The sequence below is a fragment of the Strigops habroptila genome, chromosome 6 (genome assembly GCF_004027225.2).
Source record: "Strigops habroptila isolate Jane chromosome 6, bStrHab1.2.pri, whole genome shotgun sequence".
NCBI lineage: Eukaryota > Metazoa > Chordata > Aves > Psittaciformes > Psittacidae > Strigops > Strigops habroptila.
Window position 1 is genome coordinate 40418400 of NC_044282.2, and position 15828 is coordinate 40434227.

General features: G+C 35.2%; 1 protein-coding gene across 4 annotated transcripts in view; it reads left to right on the top strand.

Moving 5' to 3' along the window:
• The window catches only part of CSMD1 (CUB and Sushi multiple domains 1), a 1137242-nt gene that overhangs the window by 865756 nt on the left and 255658 nt on the right, over positions 1-15828 (top strand). For all 4 annotated transcript variants that reach the window (XM_030490098.1, XM_030490097.1, XM_030490096.1 and 1 more), the window contains 4 exons: positions 3841-4029; positions 6962-7078; positions 8490-8705; positions 10097-10285. In XM_030490098.1, coding sequence (XP_030345958.1) covers positions 3841-4029; positions 6962-7078; positions 8490-8705; positions 10097-10285 — 711 coding nt within the window. The remainder of the gene's footprint in view (positions 1-3840; positions 4030-6961; positions 7079-8489; positions 8706-10096; positions 10286-15828) is intronic.

The window sequence follows — 15828 nt, forward strand, 5'->3', positions numbered from 1 at the left end:
AGCTGGTGCCAGAGAATGGGCCCTCTTGTAATTTAATTGTGTGGCCTCTGGTTCTAATTCTTGGAACTGCATTCTGACAAGCATTTACCTATTCTATTAAAAAAAAACACAAAACAAAAGAAAAATTTTAAGGCAAAGATAATTCACACTATTCTCCCTTAGAATAAGTCTACCTACATGATCAACTTTATTAGGCAATATGCTTCTCTTACTGTCCAAAAAATTGCTTTAATCATCTGCCTTATTGATGTTCTGGATGATTCTGTCCTGATGGCAAAGAATAGCGCTCTTGCTTCCAGCTGAAACACTTCCATAGTTCAAAACATTTTTGAGATTTATTGAATAATACAGCAACTGCTCCATAGCTAGCATGAATGGGTAACATAGTGGTTATGGCACACAGACGTGGTTTACTTTCTGGGTTTTTTTACCTGTTTTCTTCATCCATTTTGTGCAATGAGCATTCTGTAGACAAGCTCTTAGCAATCTTACACGAACATTCCCCTTTTCTAATGATTTGAACTATTTGATGTGTCAAGGGAAAAGTAGATGCATGAAATATATAGAAGTATGTGGTATATGAGTATGTAGTGTATAAAACTGTACAGCTGTTGTATGCTTCATGCATTACAGCAACAAATTAATTTCCTCTTTACAGATGTAATGGGACCTAATGATTAGATCAGTTTCTAAAATAGCTTATTATTCTAAGTGTTTGCAAAATATGTATTTTAATAATCAATGAAGCATCTAATATAGCTAACAAAAACAGATTAATAAATATTTGATGAAATGCCAATATTGACAGAGCAAAGTTTTTGAGTATGACTGTCCAGATTTTTCAATTCAGTGATGTACTAAATCTTTTGGGTTTATGTTTGTTGTTTACTTTGGATTGTGTGTTATGTTCCTTTGAAAAGAGAATGATTAAATTGTAGGGTAGAATTATCTGCTTATCTAATTCCCACTGCTACATGGAGTGAAGTGGAGGGAGCGTTTTTTGAGGGAGCTACTGAGAATGCTTTGCTTGAGAAATATTGCATTATGCAGAGTGGGAGAGAAAAGACATGGTTTTCACCCAGACTTTCATTTTGTATATACTGAGCCAATTGTTATGAATAGTATTAAATCAACTCTTTCCAAATATGAGCCCAAAATTTATCACCGTGGTGCCAGAATTTCTCATATATGATTTAATATTGTCTTTTTGTAGTCAGGACTCTCAGTACTGCCCATTATTAAGCTTGTCTTATGTTATCTCCTATTATGAAAAAAACCCAAATCTTTGCCAAAAGCAAAGAATTATTTTTTTTTTCTTTTCAGCTATGTTTATGATTGCTAAAACTTACGGAGTATATTCCCCTGGGAATAAAGCTCTATTGCCTGAGCTGACTTTTTTATTTATACAGCACCACTATTTCAGTCAGGAACTTTGAAGCTGATAGGGTAGCTACAGCTTTTGGTTTCCTTGCAAAAATAAGAAACAATGTAGCCAGTGTAAGCTAGAGTTATCCTTTCAAAAAGAAACTGATGAGATTGCCTGTTATAAGTGACTCAGAATCCCAAAGCAGTTGGTGTGTTGAGGCAGGGGTAAGAGGGTGCCCTAAAAGGAAGGAATTTTAAGAGTGCTACTGTGGACCTCCATCTACTCTAACATATCTCAAAGCATGAAGTATAGCTTGCAAAAAATTAATGTGTATCAAAGTTAAAATTTCATACACAATTAATATTTATTAAGGGCACATACACAGTAAATATTACAGACTTAAAAGGGTTCTTTGAGTCTATATTAAACTGTTTAAGCCAGGTAAAGGGAATCTAAAAATGCACTGTGTCAGCGAACGTGGTACATCTGCATTAAGAGCACGCAGTCAAGTCCAAGAGAAACTTATTCATCAAGAATTTACGTATGTCAGGGATACCTCATGAAAACTAGATCATAAGCTTTCAAATCTGAATCCTAACTGAGATGTAAGAATAGCTGGAGGGTACAGTGAATATTTCTCTCTGCAAGCTAACGTCATTATATGTGGTATTTTTGTTCATAGTCCTGCTTCCAACCCTCATATCTATAATTCTAAACCCGTTACTTTGTGTCCTGATAAATCTTTTTTATTTTATCTTAGTTTTTAACTCCTCCTACTTCATTCCTATAGACTGACCACACTCCCATTCCCCATTCCTGATACACTGCTTGGGATGGAATGGGGAGGTAGTAGAGTTGTGAATGGAGGGAGAAGTTGAACCTGGAAAGAGGAGTGTTGTGGTGGGTTGACTTTGGCTGGATACTGTGTGCCCACCAAAGCTGCTCTGTCACTTCCTCTACTCAGCAGGACAGGGGAGAGAAAATGTAACAGAAGACGTGTGGGTCAAGATGACGATAGGGACAGTTCACTCACCAATTACCATTACAGGCAAAACAGACTTGGCTCATGAAAATTTATCTAATTTATTGCCAATTAAAATCAGAGTAGGGTAATAAGAAAATAAAGCCAAATCTTAAACCACCTTCCCTCCACCTCTCTCTTCTTCCTGGGCTCAACTTCACTCCCAGTTTTTTCTACCTCCTCCCCCCTGAGAGACGCAAGCAGTGCCAGACTCATCACTGATGAGTTTGGCCTTAGCCAGTGGCAGGTCCATCTTGGAGGTGGCAGGCATTAGCTCCGTCAGGCATTGGGGAATCTTGTATCAGCTTCTCACAGAAGCCCCACTGCTACAAAAACCTGGCTATGCAAATCCAGCTGTGTGAGTGTGGGTGGTAAAGTTTTGGTCTTTGTTTCTCACCATCCTACTCAATTTTTAATTGACAATAAATTAAAATAATTTTCCTCAAGTTGAGTCTGTTTTTACTGTGGTGGTAAATGATCTCCCTGTCTTTATCTGAGCCCACAAGCTTTTTCATCTCATTTTCTATATTATTTTCTCCCTGTGTACTGTTGAGGGAGGTAGGAGAGCAGCTGGGTAGGGGACTGACTGCCAGCCAAGGTCAACCCACCCCACATAGTAACAGAAGATAAAAGAAGTTCCTTCCATCCCAATAGAGAGTCTTTATTCGTTTCCCTTGTGTGTATCTGTTACAGCTCATGATATGATTAAATTTCACAATTGTCTGGTATTACTATAAGTATAATGGATAATGGTCTGTTAATGAGCCTTCATTTGATAATTTTCAGGGTTTTTTTCCGTTGTTCAGTGTAAAGCTTCAGGTTTATTTAGCAAAGACTATTCAATCTGTGCTATAAGACATAATTACTAATGACTCCTGTCACTTAAGAGTTACACACTGCGTAAGCTATGCTCATTGTCTTTCTATTTTTAATGCATATGATGGTATCTGTAGGAACTAACAAATAGTTTCTGAATTCATCAGCTGCAATATTCTGACACTGCTTTTTGCTAAATCAAATAATCTTTACTGTGACAGGGGAAAGTTAAATTGTCCCACAGTATCAGAAATTTAATAGATGAAATGGAATAATCAAATAAGTTATATACTAGTGAAATCTGTACTCATACTTTGAACCTTAACATCTTCCTACAGTTTCAGATATCCAGTGCTTTTGTTGGCTCTTTTTTCATTGCTTGATAAAATATACTTTAAGCTCCAATCTTTTCCTATTCTTCATTTGGGCTTGTCTATTCTATGAGATTGAAAATGGAAAACCTGTGCTCTGACAACAGCTAGAGAAAATGCTTTATATCCCACATCAGTTCTCAGGCAATGCTAATAAATATCTTTTGGGGGCTCTTTCTTTATTCTGTCTTACTTAGTTTAGGTTTTTTTTATTTTTCATTTTTTGTTTTTTTAAAAAGGGGAAATAAATTAAATCTGTGTTTCAGGTGTTACTCTGGAATCAGATTCCTGCCTCGACCCAGGGATTCCTGTGAATGGCCATCGCCATGGTAACAACTTTAACATCCACTCCACAGTAACGTTTAGCTGTGATCCAGGATATACACTCAGCGATGACGAACCACTGATATGTGAAAGAAACCATCAGTGGAATCATGCGTTACCCAGCTGTGATGGTAAGTATCAAGTTTTTCAGATGGCAGCTTTAAAGTCCAAGGAAAATAATCTATTTTTGAGAAGTAATTAAGCTCATCATTACTACTACCTCCCTTAATTACAACAAGATCCACACTTTAAAAAATTGTTTTACTATTGGTAAAAGCCATACTTTACATCTCTGTATCAACTTTCAGTCAAATACTGTAATGTACAGTGAAATTTACAGGTATATATTCACCAACAGAAAAATCAAAATTCTGGGAGGGTGCCACTGTTCAAGTGTGAATGAAAATGATGCCATACAAGTAACATTTTCAAAGCAAAGCCAATTAACTTATATTTTAAACTTGGAACAATGAGTACCAAAATGATTGCTCAAAATTTGGGATACTCAGTACTAAACCAGATCATGATCAGCCTATTAAGTTTCTTGACATATTTTTGCTGTGAAATTTTGCTTAGTTCATTAATTGTTTTGGGGGATATGCAATATGAAATTGTCTAGAACTTTCATGAAACATTACAGCCTTCTGGCCCCATGCACAAAACATATGAACTATCAAAAGATTATTATATAGTTAAAAGCTCTCAATCACTACAAAGCAAACTAATCTACCATTCAAACTCACTCACTTCGTAAGCATTGCAACTTGTTCCTCCTTTGCAGGGACAGAAGCAAACTACTGTTTTCAACTGCATTTTGTGGTCAGGTTTTAAACTGTATCTTCTTGGCACAGTAGATGAGCTTTGGAGTGTCAGCAATCTTCCTATAAGCTGTAATTTTAAAATGAGCAAAGCATTTTTAGTATTCTTCCATTGGTTTTTTGGGTTCCTTGTGTTTGCTTTGCTGCAGTGGGTTGAAGAACACTATTGTAAGAGTCTTAACTTTGAGTAGTATCCTGTTCTCTTCCAATTTACTTTCTGCTAAAATTCATGAATGCATTTTTTTGAGTTAAACCACTAATATTCATTTATTTCGTACACATATGAGTATTGAACTATGGGAATATCTAGTTAGTTTTTGCTTATTGAAAGAGAGTCCTTATTTCCCATAATTTCACTTTCAACATAAGTGTGTAATAGAAAATTTCAAGCCTTTCTAGAGTAGGGCCTCTAGGCAATCATACAAGGATTACACTCAGTTTCTTCTTTTTTCTTCACATATTCAACTACATTGAATTTAGTAGTCTAAAAAGATGAAATAAAACTCATATTCTTTTAGGTAATCATTATGTTAGCGTATTTGCCTTTTGACACTCAAGAAGTTGTGACCCAAATTTTTTGAATATGACAGATTTAACTGAGCATTTTGAAGTCACCAGCAGACTACTGATGTTCTCAAAATTGCAACTTCAGAAATTCAATCAGCAGAATAAATCCCTAAGGGAAAAGCTTGTTGCTTTGTTTCATGCCAACAAAGAAAAAGAACTGAGTACAGAGACACAATATCTAAAGTTCTCTCTAAGTAATATGTCATTCTCAAAATATTATAATGTCAAGGTGAAAACAGTTTTAAAGAGGGTGAGCTAAATAAAACCAGATCAATTAAATTAAGTTAAATTTTAAACTTAAAACTATGTAAATTATTTGTAAATATTTAATGTCTACTTTAAGAAATATTGCATAGTCAAACATTTTTCTTCCTTCTGTAATTTTTACAGAAGAAGAGGGATTTTGAATGAATGTATACTACCATTCATTTATGGCTTTATGAAATAGATATCTGTAATTAAGTTATTCATTATTAAGTAATGTTATCAACTGTGTGCTTACTGTGGGTTTAGCCATGCATATTCTCATTCATGCTTATGTGCAGGAATACATACCTGCAGGGAAAACCAGGCTAGAAATATTTATTTTCCTTCTACTTATTTTCAAACATGTATAATACATAAACTCAAAAAACATTAAAAACTTTAAAAACCAACTTAGTCTGAGAAGTTGTTTTAAAAAAGAACTGTTTGCATGTATATATGTATTTACTAAATAGACATATATATACATTTACATACAAATACCGCAAGTTTATTGAACATTTTGTCATGTATATTTGCCATCTAGTTTATGCCAAAGTATATCACTCTGTGTGAGGAAGGCTAAAACTATTTTAAAACTTTGTTAAATATTTAGCTTATTAAAATTAAAAAGAAAAAATAAAAAGCTGGACAGGAACCGATGAGTAAAAAGCTCAGCCATAATGTATTTATAAGATCAGTGAGCAATTCAGCATGAAAATCTTAAACTTTAATTAATTTGCCATGCAAATTTAAGCAGCCTAGTTTAGCAAATGCTAGTGTGCATAAAATGTTTCCTAGTATAGTTCTTGTGTCTTCCAAAATATTAGGTTCCAAATAAATTACTTATGATGAGACAATCTGAATCTTTAAAAGACAGGAAAATACACTCCCCTCTCCCCCCCCCGACCATCGCAGAAGAAATCAAATAGAGCCAAACTTTTCTATTATTAAAAAAAAATACATCTGGTTTCAGGAATAATATTGTTCCTATAATGGAAGTAAATATATACTTTTCTAAATATGTAGTGCAAGAAAATTAGTTGCAAGATATTTGATTTTTTTATTTAGTTTACAAAAAAACCCCAAATCTTATTTCTTAAATCCTACTACAGTATTTGCAGTATTCCTGAACAAAGTTTTACTTAATTTTGTATTCTGCTAACCGAATAGACTGTAGATGGAAAATGAACTCTCTTTTAAGGACTAATTTATCAATAAACAAATTGTTGTCAAGTGTGAATATCATGGCTTTGGATGAATTAACTTCTTATTTTTATACTTGACCCTACTCTTAGTTTTAAGGGTAGTTCAAAAAGTTAAGTAGATTTTTTTAATTATTATTATTTTTATTTTTTTTTTCAACAAAACCCAGGACTTCAGTATGACTTCTTTAGTTTTTTCTCCCCAACTTTTTTTTTTTTCTCTTATTAAGCTTTATGTGGTGGATACATTCATGGGAGGAGTGGAACTGTTCTTTCGCCAGGTTTTCCTGATTTTTATCCAAACTCTTTAAACTGCACTTGGACTATTGAAGTGTCACATGGCAAGGGTAAGAATGTGATGTGAATTACATGTGTATATGTAATGTCTGTGTTTAAAGAAATCAAACACATACACTCGATAGAATGCCTTTATGAACTGAGTTTAATCAGTGCTTTCTGCCACTCTTTTGAGGAAGAAGTTTAATTTTCCAAAATAAATGTGTTCAAATGTGGTGTTTCTAGTTTGTTTGTTTTGCAAAAGAAACATACTTTTAACAGTTACCAGAGGAAATGTGGTTTAGTCTCAGAAAAATGGGCGGAAAGTAGAAGAAGTAAAATATATGAAAATAATAGTTACTTGTTAAATAGCACTACATTTTTCAGTGAAGGCTGTTGGGACCTTGTTGATAGCTCTTCTTCATTATTAAGCATGAATAAGCAGATTTGATCTGTATATTAGTAACCTTAGATTTCAAACTTAAATTATTAAGGCTAAAAATGATACATCTTTCTGTTACATATACAGCTGATTAATATTTGGATGCACAGTTAAGCTTGCTAGCTTAATTGTTAGAGAAACGTGTAAAAGAACTAAGGAAAAAAGCCTAGGAAGTACTCAAGATGTGTTTCATACCACTGAATCAAAACATAATAAAAATATTCCTTAATCTCCTTTTCTTGTCATAGAAAGTCTTTGTGATAGTCTTTAAGAGTGATAGTCCAAGAACTGTGTTGGAAGTTTCTACTATTTAAATCTTCTTGCAGATTAGATTTTGTTTTAAACTTATGTGGCATTTTAAATGTAAACTATATGAGAAGACTTTCTAAGAAGAATGTTGTTCCCCAGAGTAAATAATTGTATTTGAAAACATAACTGTAGTTAAAAATTTCGTTCATCACTGCACTGGAAGTTGGCCAACTGAAAAAAAGAGTCATGAAAAGGACTGGTCCCAGAAAATATGAATCTCTGCATATGGAAGACTGTGCAGGAAACTTGTACATGCTTTGTCCTTGTATTATTTTACTTTTAGAGCAAAAACAGAATTGTTTTGGAGGAAATGGAAAAATAAAACATGAACGCAAAATTTTAGTCACTTGTTAAAGTATGTCTCCTCGTTCAATAGTGAGATCATGGTAGAGATTATAAATTAGAGATGCATACAGGAACTTGAATAAAATCTATACAATACAAATACAGATTTTTCAGAGTGCTGTGTTTACAAATAACACTGAATCCTATCAATTCTCTTATGAGAACTATGGATTTACAGTGAGCTAAACAAACATCCACACTGTGCATATTGTTTGAGCCCAAGTGCTTTCTGCAAGTTTTTTTTCTGAATTTTAGGGTTTGATCCCATGTGTGACTTTCTAAAAATCTTTCCATATAATGTAAGATTGACTTTCTGTGACATTATGTATAAAAGAGGCAAAAACTTCCTAGTAAATGCTTTTCATTTTTCTTTAATGTTTTTAAAGGTGTACAGCTGGTTTTTCATACCTTTCACCTTGAGAGCTCTCATGACTATTTGCTTATCACTGAAGATGGCAGCTTCACAGAACCAGTAGCCAGGTTAACTGGCTCAGTCTTACCCCCTACAATTAAAGCTGGTCTCTTTGGAAATTTTACTGCACAGCTTCGATTTATATCTGATTTTTCAATTTCTTATGAAGGCTTCAACATCACGTTTTCAGGTAAGAAATTCCATTCTGCTGAACAGAACGTTAGAAACTCTTAAACAGTTAGAAACTGTTTCCAGATAATATTTTTACTTGTATATAGCATAAACATTATGAAGCACTAGTAAAAAGTCAGTAAAAGTTGTATAGTCTCTATCGTAGAAAACTGGCTAAGGTTTATAAGTAGCTAAAAGATTGAGAAGGATGCTAGTGATATGACTGTTTTAAGGAGTTTTCTCTGTTCTCAGAGAACCATCAACAGTGTGGAAAACAAGCCTGGAGGAAACTTAAGGGTCAAAAAAGCACTTTGGAATAACTAAATCAGAGTTCAGCAGTTTTGCAAGTTAGGAATGTAAATGTGAATATTAAAAATCTCTGATAGTGTATAAATAACTCAAAATGGTAGAGGGCTAGGTAACTTGTAGAAAAATAGACAAAATATTATTATGAATGGAAGGGGGAAAATTGTAGACCATGTGGATCGCAGAATTTTTTTGAACATAAGCAAAGTTTTATGCCCTGCCTACAGCTGACATACACATAGGTAGACATCATATGCCACCATTTATATTAAATAACTATTTTCAGAAACATTACCAGGTACATTAAGCTAATGACACAAATGGGTGAGTGTGTTGCCTTATTTTCATACAACCAGAATGTGTAGTTCAGACATTTTCTCAATTTGATGTAGTCCCTCCCTCTGTATGTAACAGCCCTGATTTTTTTTTCCCATTAATTTGTTCTGTCTCCACCTGAGTCATTCCTGATGCATAGTTATAAAAAAGACAAAAAAAAAATTAAGCACTTGAGACTTCTTTAAAATACATGCATATATATATATCTCTATATTCAGTTGAATGACACCTGTAGGATTTCTAAAAGGCACCAAATGGAAATTACCTTAGTAGGAGTTTAGATTTACTTAGGAAGCTCAAGCACACTTTCTGAAAATGTGGACATTGTCTTTTCATTCACCTGACCCTTTGTTTGACTTTTTGGTTAGATTTTCTTCACTACACAATTTTATTTTGTTTTAACTGTAAGTCTCACTTCTAAAACTGTTTGGGAGTTCAGATGAGCCAAGAATTATATGGATTATATGTAAAGGATGTAATTAAAGTTATAGTAAACCATTTACAGTATAAGCTGATTACAGCCCTTGAAATTAAAAAGAAAAAAATGTTGTGTGAGTGGGACATGATAGATACATTATTACAGCATATTTAGCCATAGCAGACATACAGAAACAGTACTGGTTTTTAGTAGAGAACACAACTCAAAAATACATGTTTTCCAAGTGTTCCATACTGACACAAGGCAGCTGATTTAGTAAGCTTTTAAAAATATATTTTATTTTTATTTTTTGTCCCATTTATTTAGATATGATGTTTTATTGTTTTCAGAATATGATCTGGAACCATGTGATGATCCTGGTGTTCCTGCCTTCAGTAGGCGAATTGGTTTTCATTTTGGTGTTGGAGATTCCTTGATCTTTTCTTGTTTCCCTGGGTATCGCCTGGAAGGTGCTAACAAACTTACCTGCCTGGGAGGTGGTCGGCGTGTATGGAGCGCACCTCTGCCAAGGTGTGTGGGTAGGTGGTCACATGCTTTCATTTCATTCATCAAATCGTTAATAGCACATGGCATGTGTCAGAATACTGGGCAGAGAACAAAGTGCTTGGGTTGAAAGGATTGATCCCCAAGCTGTATGAACTCAGTCAGTGCAAGATAAAAGTAATGCATGTCTCTCTTACTTGAAGAACAAAAGTAAGAAAGAGGAATAGTTAGAATTGTGATAGAAAATAGTATCAAAATGTCTTGTGAGATAAAATTTAAATCTAATTATTGAACTGTATGTTTGCCATAATTAAGATATAAATTTCATACTTTGTCTTTCAGGGTAAAGAAACACTGTTTAGAGATTTTATGTGAAAAGCCAATTTTAGAGTCCCCTGGCTTGGTTCTAAGGTGTCTTTTTTTTTTCATATTGTGTTCTTATTCTTGTAACTCTGAACTGGTGGCTGTGTTTTGGTTGGGTGGGAGGGTTTGGGGTTTTTTTTTTCGAGTTTGTAGACTATAAACTGCATTCTGGCATTGTAAACTAATTTTAAAAATTACTTGCTGTTAAAATCAGTAACTATATGCTCAAACTGAGTGAACAATTATTTTCTGGGAAGAGCTCTGGGACTAGATTTTACAAAATTTGTACAGATCCTGTATTTGATTTGTGAGATGGTTTTATCACCAACATGTCAAGTGAATCTGATCAGCTACTATTGACATAATGCTTCTGAAATGTCAAATAGTTCCATACACCTCTAAATGCATTTCCTTAAGAGGGCTCTTGTTTTAAATAAGATTTTATTTCATGAAGGGAGAAACTCGGCTTCAGCTTTTTTGTTGTGTTTCTTTTAAAGGGATAGATCTCTGTATCTGAAAGTTGTATCACCTGCATTGTATGTACACGTAAGATGTGTATAGTTTTTATGGAAAAAAAGTAAACTATTACTAATTTTGTATTATAAACCTGGGGTTATTTAACCCATGATGGTTATTTAACTCATGATAGCTATTTAACCCATAATGAAAGACATTAACAGATGAGAAAGAAACCAAAATCATAATTAGCAGGGCCTGTTGCAATTGGATGAGGGGTAATGGTTTTAAGACTAAAAGAGGGGAGATTCAGGCTGGACGTGAAGAAGAATTTTTTTTTTTACCATGAGGGTGGAAAATTACTGGAACCCGATTGTATGATCCTATGACTCTATGATGTGGAGTTTGCCATTAATTGAGAAATTCTAGATTTAAGTCTTAGGCTTTTCGGCTTGGTTTGTCTTAGAAGTATCACTGGCTTCTTAACACTGTTGGTCTGTGAATGTTGGCTAACCAAGTGTGCACCATCCTATATCACAGAATCACAGAGCGGCCCAGGTTTAAGTGACCTCAGAAGGTCACTTTATGGGAAAGAGAGCCTAGATTAGATTATCTAATTGGACAGCACCCTGTCCAATTGCATCTTGAAAACTACTGTGATGTGGCAATGCTATCACATCTCTGGGGAGGTTGTTCTAGTGACTGACTGTTCTCACTGTAAAGAAAATCTTTTCTAGGTTGAGATGAAACTTCTCCTGGTGCAACTTGTACCTGTTGCTCCTTGTCTTCTCCTTGTGGTTCCTTGTGAAGACAGAGCCTCTGTTCTCTTTGTAGTCACCCTTTCATTACTGTGATACTGTGATAAGGAACCCAAGCCTTCTCCAGGGAGAAGAGACCTAATTCCTTCAGTCCATATTGATTTAAAGTGTGCAAATTTCACTAGAATAATAGTCACATACTCACTTTGAACCTAGCATCTTATTTTCCCTTTTAGGAGTGTTCAGCTATTCTGTAGCTGTCCACATATATGAATGGAAAATTCACTCCTTATAAGCTCCTGTTGTTGAAGAAAAGATGAATTTTAATTGTGCAGTATTCTAGGTACCAAGAATGTTTACAGAGGTTCCATTTCTTGTTGAGATGTCATCTGAGACATTAGGGGTGAAGATACTATTTTGCCTAAGAGTTCACATAGGAGTTCACACAAAGACTACTTCTTTCTCAAAAGAGCGAAAAGAAACTACTTGTCCTGAAATCTGCTGGCTTAAGAGTGTATATTCAGAAGTTAAAGCTAGTCTCAACTCAGTGGCACAAATTCATAAGTACGTTAGTAGGCTCTTGATTACTTCTTCCTTGTTATCATTTCTACACTGATCAAACTCACCTACATGATTTATACACACTAACCTTCATCAACTAACTATCAACAAGGATTTCTTTGGTCCTTCTAGGACACATGGTAACATATACTTTCATGATTCTTTTCATCAGATTCAGGGTGAAAGCCTTTCAAATTTAAATGCATTTAATTTGTAAACATTCACACAAGCACATACTGATTTGTACCATAGAATTAGTACTCATTTTCATCTGCTGGAGTAAAAAACCCAAACCAACCAACAGGGTTTCCAAAGGTATTGCCATTCACCCTTCTCCATCCAAGTAAATAATTTCAAGTCCTTCCTTCAGGGTTCATCTCCAACATAATATGAAATTTTCCTCGTCAGAGCACCACTTGGGCCTTTTCACCAATGCTTCTCCTTTGAAGAGTTATTTTCCAAGTAAGGCAAAATCAGAGCTTGGGAGATCTGGTTATCCTAACATCATGACCCTGACATTTTTAGTCCAATACGTTGAGTCCCATGAGGACTGCACTACCACCATTTTCACTGGCCTGTCCATGCTGTGCAGTTAGATGGTCTTCCCCTGAACTTCAAAAGTCTTTATCTGAGTACTGGAGGGTGGTTGGTGCTCAGAATAAGGCAGCATCCCTTCTTCTTCAGTAAGGACTTTCCTTTTCACAGCAAAAAGACACCGCCAAGTCTATCTGCAAAATCAGGTAGACATTCATAAACAGGTGTCCTTGAAACTTCACTCTCTTGTCTTTTTAATTAGAATTATTTTAATTTTTATCTCAGCCATGTACCTCAGGTGGTTATGCAGTATTATTCCAGCTCATCACAGTTTTGAAGACTCTACCTAGAGCTTCCCTGTGGGTCATCACTCCTTTTCTAAATGTGTGCTCCAGTAGGATCTCTCCCTCCCGACAAGAAAGCCATTTGTGCCTACAGCTGCCTACTTGCTAGTATTTCATGAGAAAAGCTTTACTGTTAACAGTTAAAAAGTGTGGAGAAGATCCAGTCCCCTTGCACTATTTAAAGAACAGACATGACCATTACCCAAGGTGATGTCAACAAATTCCCCCCATTTTGGAAGATTCTTTTTTTTTTAACTTCTCTCTCTTAAAGCTGTGCTTCTCCTATGGAAGGAGGAGCTGTGTGGTGAACACTCTGTTTACATTGACATGAGGTGGCTTTTCAGGAACATCCCTTCCCTCTACCTCTTTATACCAACTGTAGAAATTCCAGGATTGCCAGTCTCCTCGCAGAGAATTTTGCATTCTTGAATTCTTTAAAAGAAAGGTAGTAGAGTCATCCATAAAGAAACCTAATTTCCTGTAAAAGCTTCCTCAAAAGCACTTTAATACCACTGATGGCTTCCCTGTCAAATGTGCTAGTAGTTGGTATCTGCAGATAAGACAATGCAGTCTCCTTCCACACAAGAGTACTGTTTCCTATTTTTCTAGAGACAGTGATTGTATTTGGAAGAGCTATCCTGCAGTCTTTACTTAACTAGTGACACACTCCAGCATGTATCCTACAGTAAGGCTTTTCTGCACTTACCCACAGTATAATGGACATAGTGTTTTGAAGGAAAAAAATCTCAGCTGACTACCTTTATGTAACTGTTCTTTGAAAAATGTTGTCTAAATGCACATTCACAGCAACCTCTTTTACTCCTCTCCTCAAAATTTATTGTAACTGAGAGGAATGCAAGATTAAGGGAAACGGAGAGAGTAATACTCTGCTACTTTGCTGTTTTCTGTGATGCACAAAATTAATGGAGATAGGAGCACATTTCCATAGATAATGTCAAGGTAAAAATACCCTCCTAGCAATCCTGGCACAGGGCTACTTGGAAAATAAACATGCACATTTCTTGAAGAAGAAATGACACTAAAATAACCCATATCTTTAGGTTTGGGAGTACTGATATAGGCATCTGCTTTTTACTGTTCTGAAACAGCTTGTCACCTATAAGATTGTTAACATTATCATCTAGCACATTATTGTAATTGACACATTTGTCTGTGTGGTGTAGGTTTAATTTCCCAAATTTACTTTTGAATAATTTAATTATAATTTAAAATTACTGGTTTTGTGTTTGTTGATATGCTTGTGTGTGGGAAAAACTAAGCTACTGAAGTACAGACAGGCTTCTCTTGATTATCCTTTGTCTAGTTGAGATTTGAAAACAGAAAACAATTTATTACCCCTTCATTCATTGACATCTCATCCTGTGTTATTATTGTTTTGTTATTATTGCTTCAATTATTATTCCTTTTTTTCCAGAAAAAAACCTTTTTTTTTTTTTACTAAAAACATGCATTTGATTACTAATTGTGATTATGATGGGTTACTGATACTACTTCCACATGTATAATTTATTCCTGTTATCATAGAATCATAGAACAGTTAGGGTTGGAAAGCCAACCCCCCTGCCATGGGCAGGGACACCTCACCCTAGACCATATTGCCCAAGGCTCTGTCCAACCTGGCCTTGAACACTGCCAGGGATGGGGCATTTAGTTGATGTACATAGTTGCAAATGTATATATACATTTATACTTATTTCATGGCTGTGTGAAAAAAAATTGTCTGAGTGCGCATACATATTCTTCCTATTTTTCCTTCCAGCAATAGTTTTTTTTCCTCTACCTATAATTACATAATTCTATTTAGAGTTTCATTTACATTTCACAGTTGGCTACATTTTCCTGACAACAAAGTCAAGTTTTTAATAGGTTGGTCCCCCAAGAGTGCAGATCCAAGAGTAAAGCTCCTAGGCAGTCATGGACTTCGGCATGTCCCCAGAACTGTGTGAATCCCAGATGCTTGGTGAATACTGGAGTCCAGAAATGAGGTGGAACACGACCTTAATTTGTTTAAGTCCCTGATTCTGAGGCTAGTGTCTACCTAAAAGAGACGATCACAGTTAGGTTTCTGCTGCTATCTTGTCACTAGCCTTTTAAACAGGAACCACACAATTTCTCTGGGAAATCTGTCACTAAGGCAGATTTCCTAGGTCTCATCTAGGAAACCAGGACTTTTAATCATACTTTTCTTACCTTCCAGTTTGCTTAAAGTCAAAACTAGTTAGGAGCTTTCTACCACTCTGTTTTGGGGTTCTGCTACTGTTCAAAAAGGAATTGGAAGACGCACAGGTTAAAAGAAGCATTCCTATAAGTGAATTTTACTTTTTTTTACATTGAATGTAACAATTCAGTGAACAAATGCAATGAACACTAGAAATAGATGAGTCCAGAAAATGTTCCCCCTCAGTGCCTTACTCCAGAGGTTTCAATGTCACACTGCAGTGCAGAATGCTGTCTCATGAATTTCATATTCCCTTCTGCATACTGGCACGGCTTCGTCATAGAATCATGGAATTATTTAAGTTGGAAAAGACCTTTAAGATC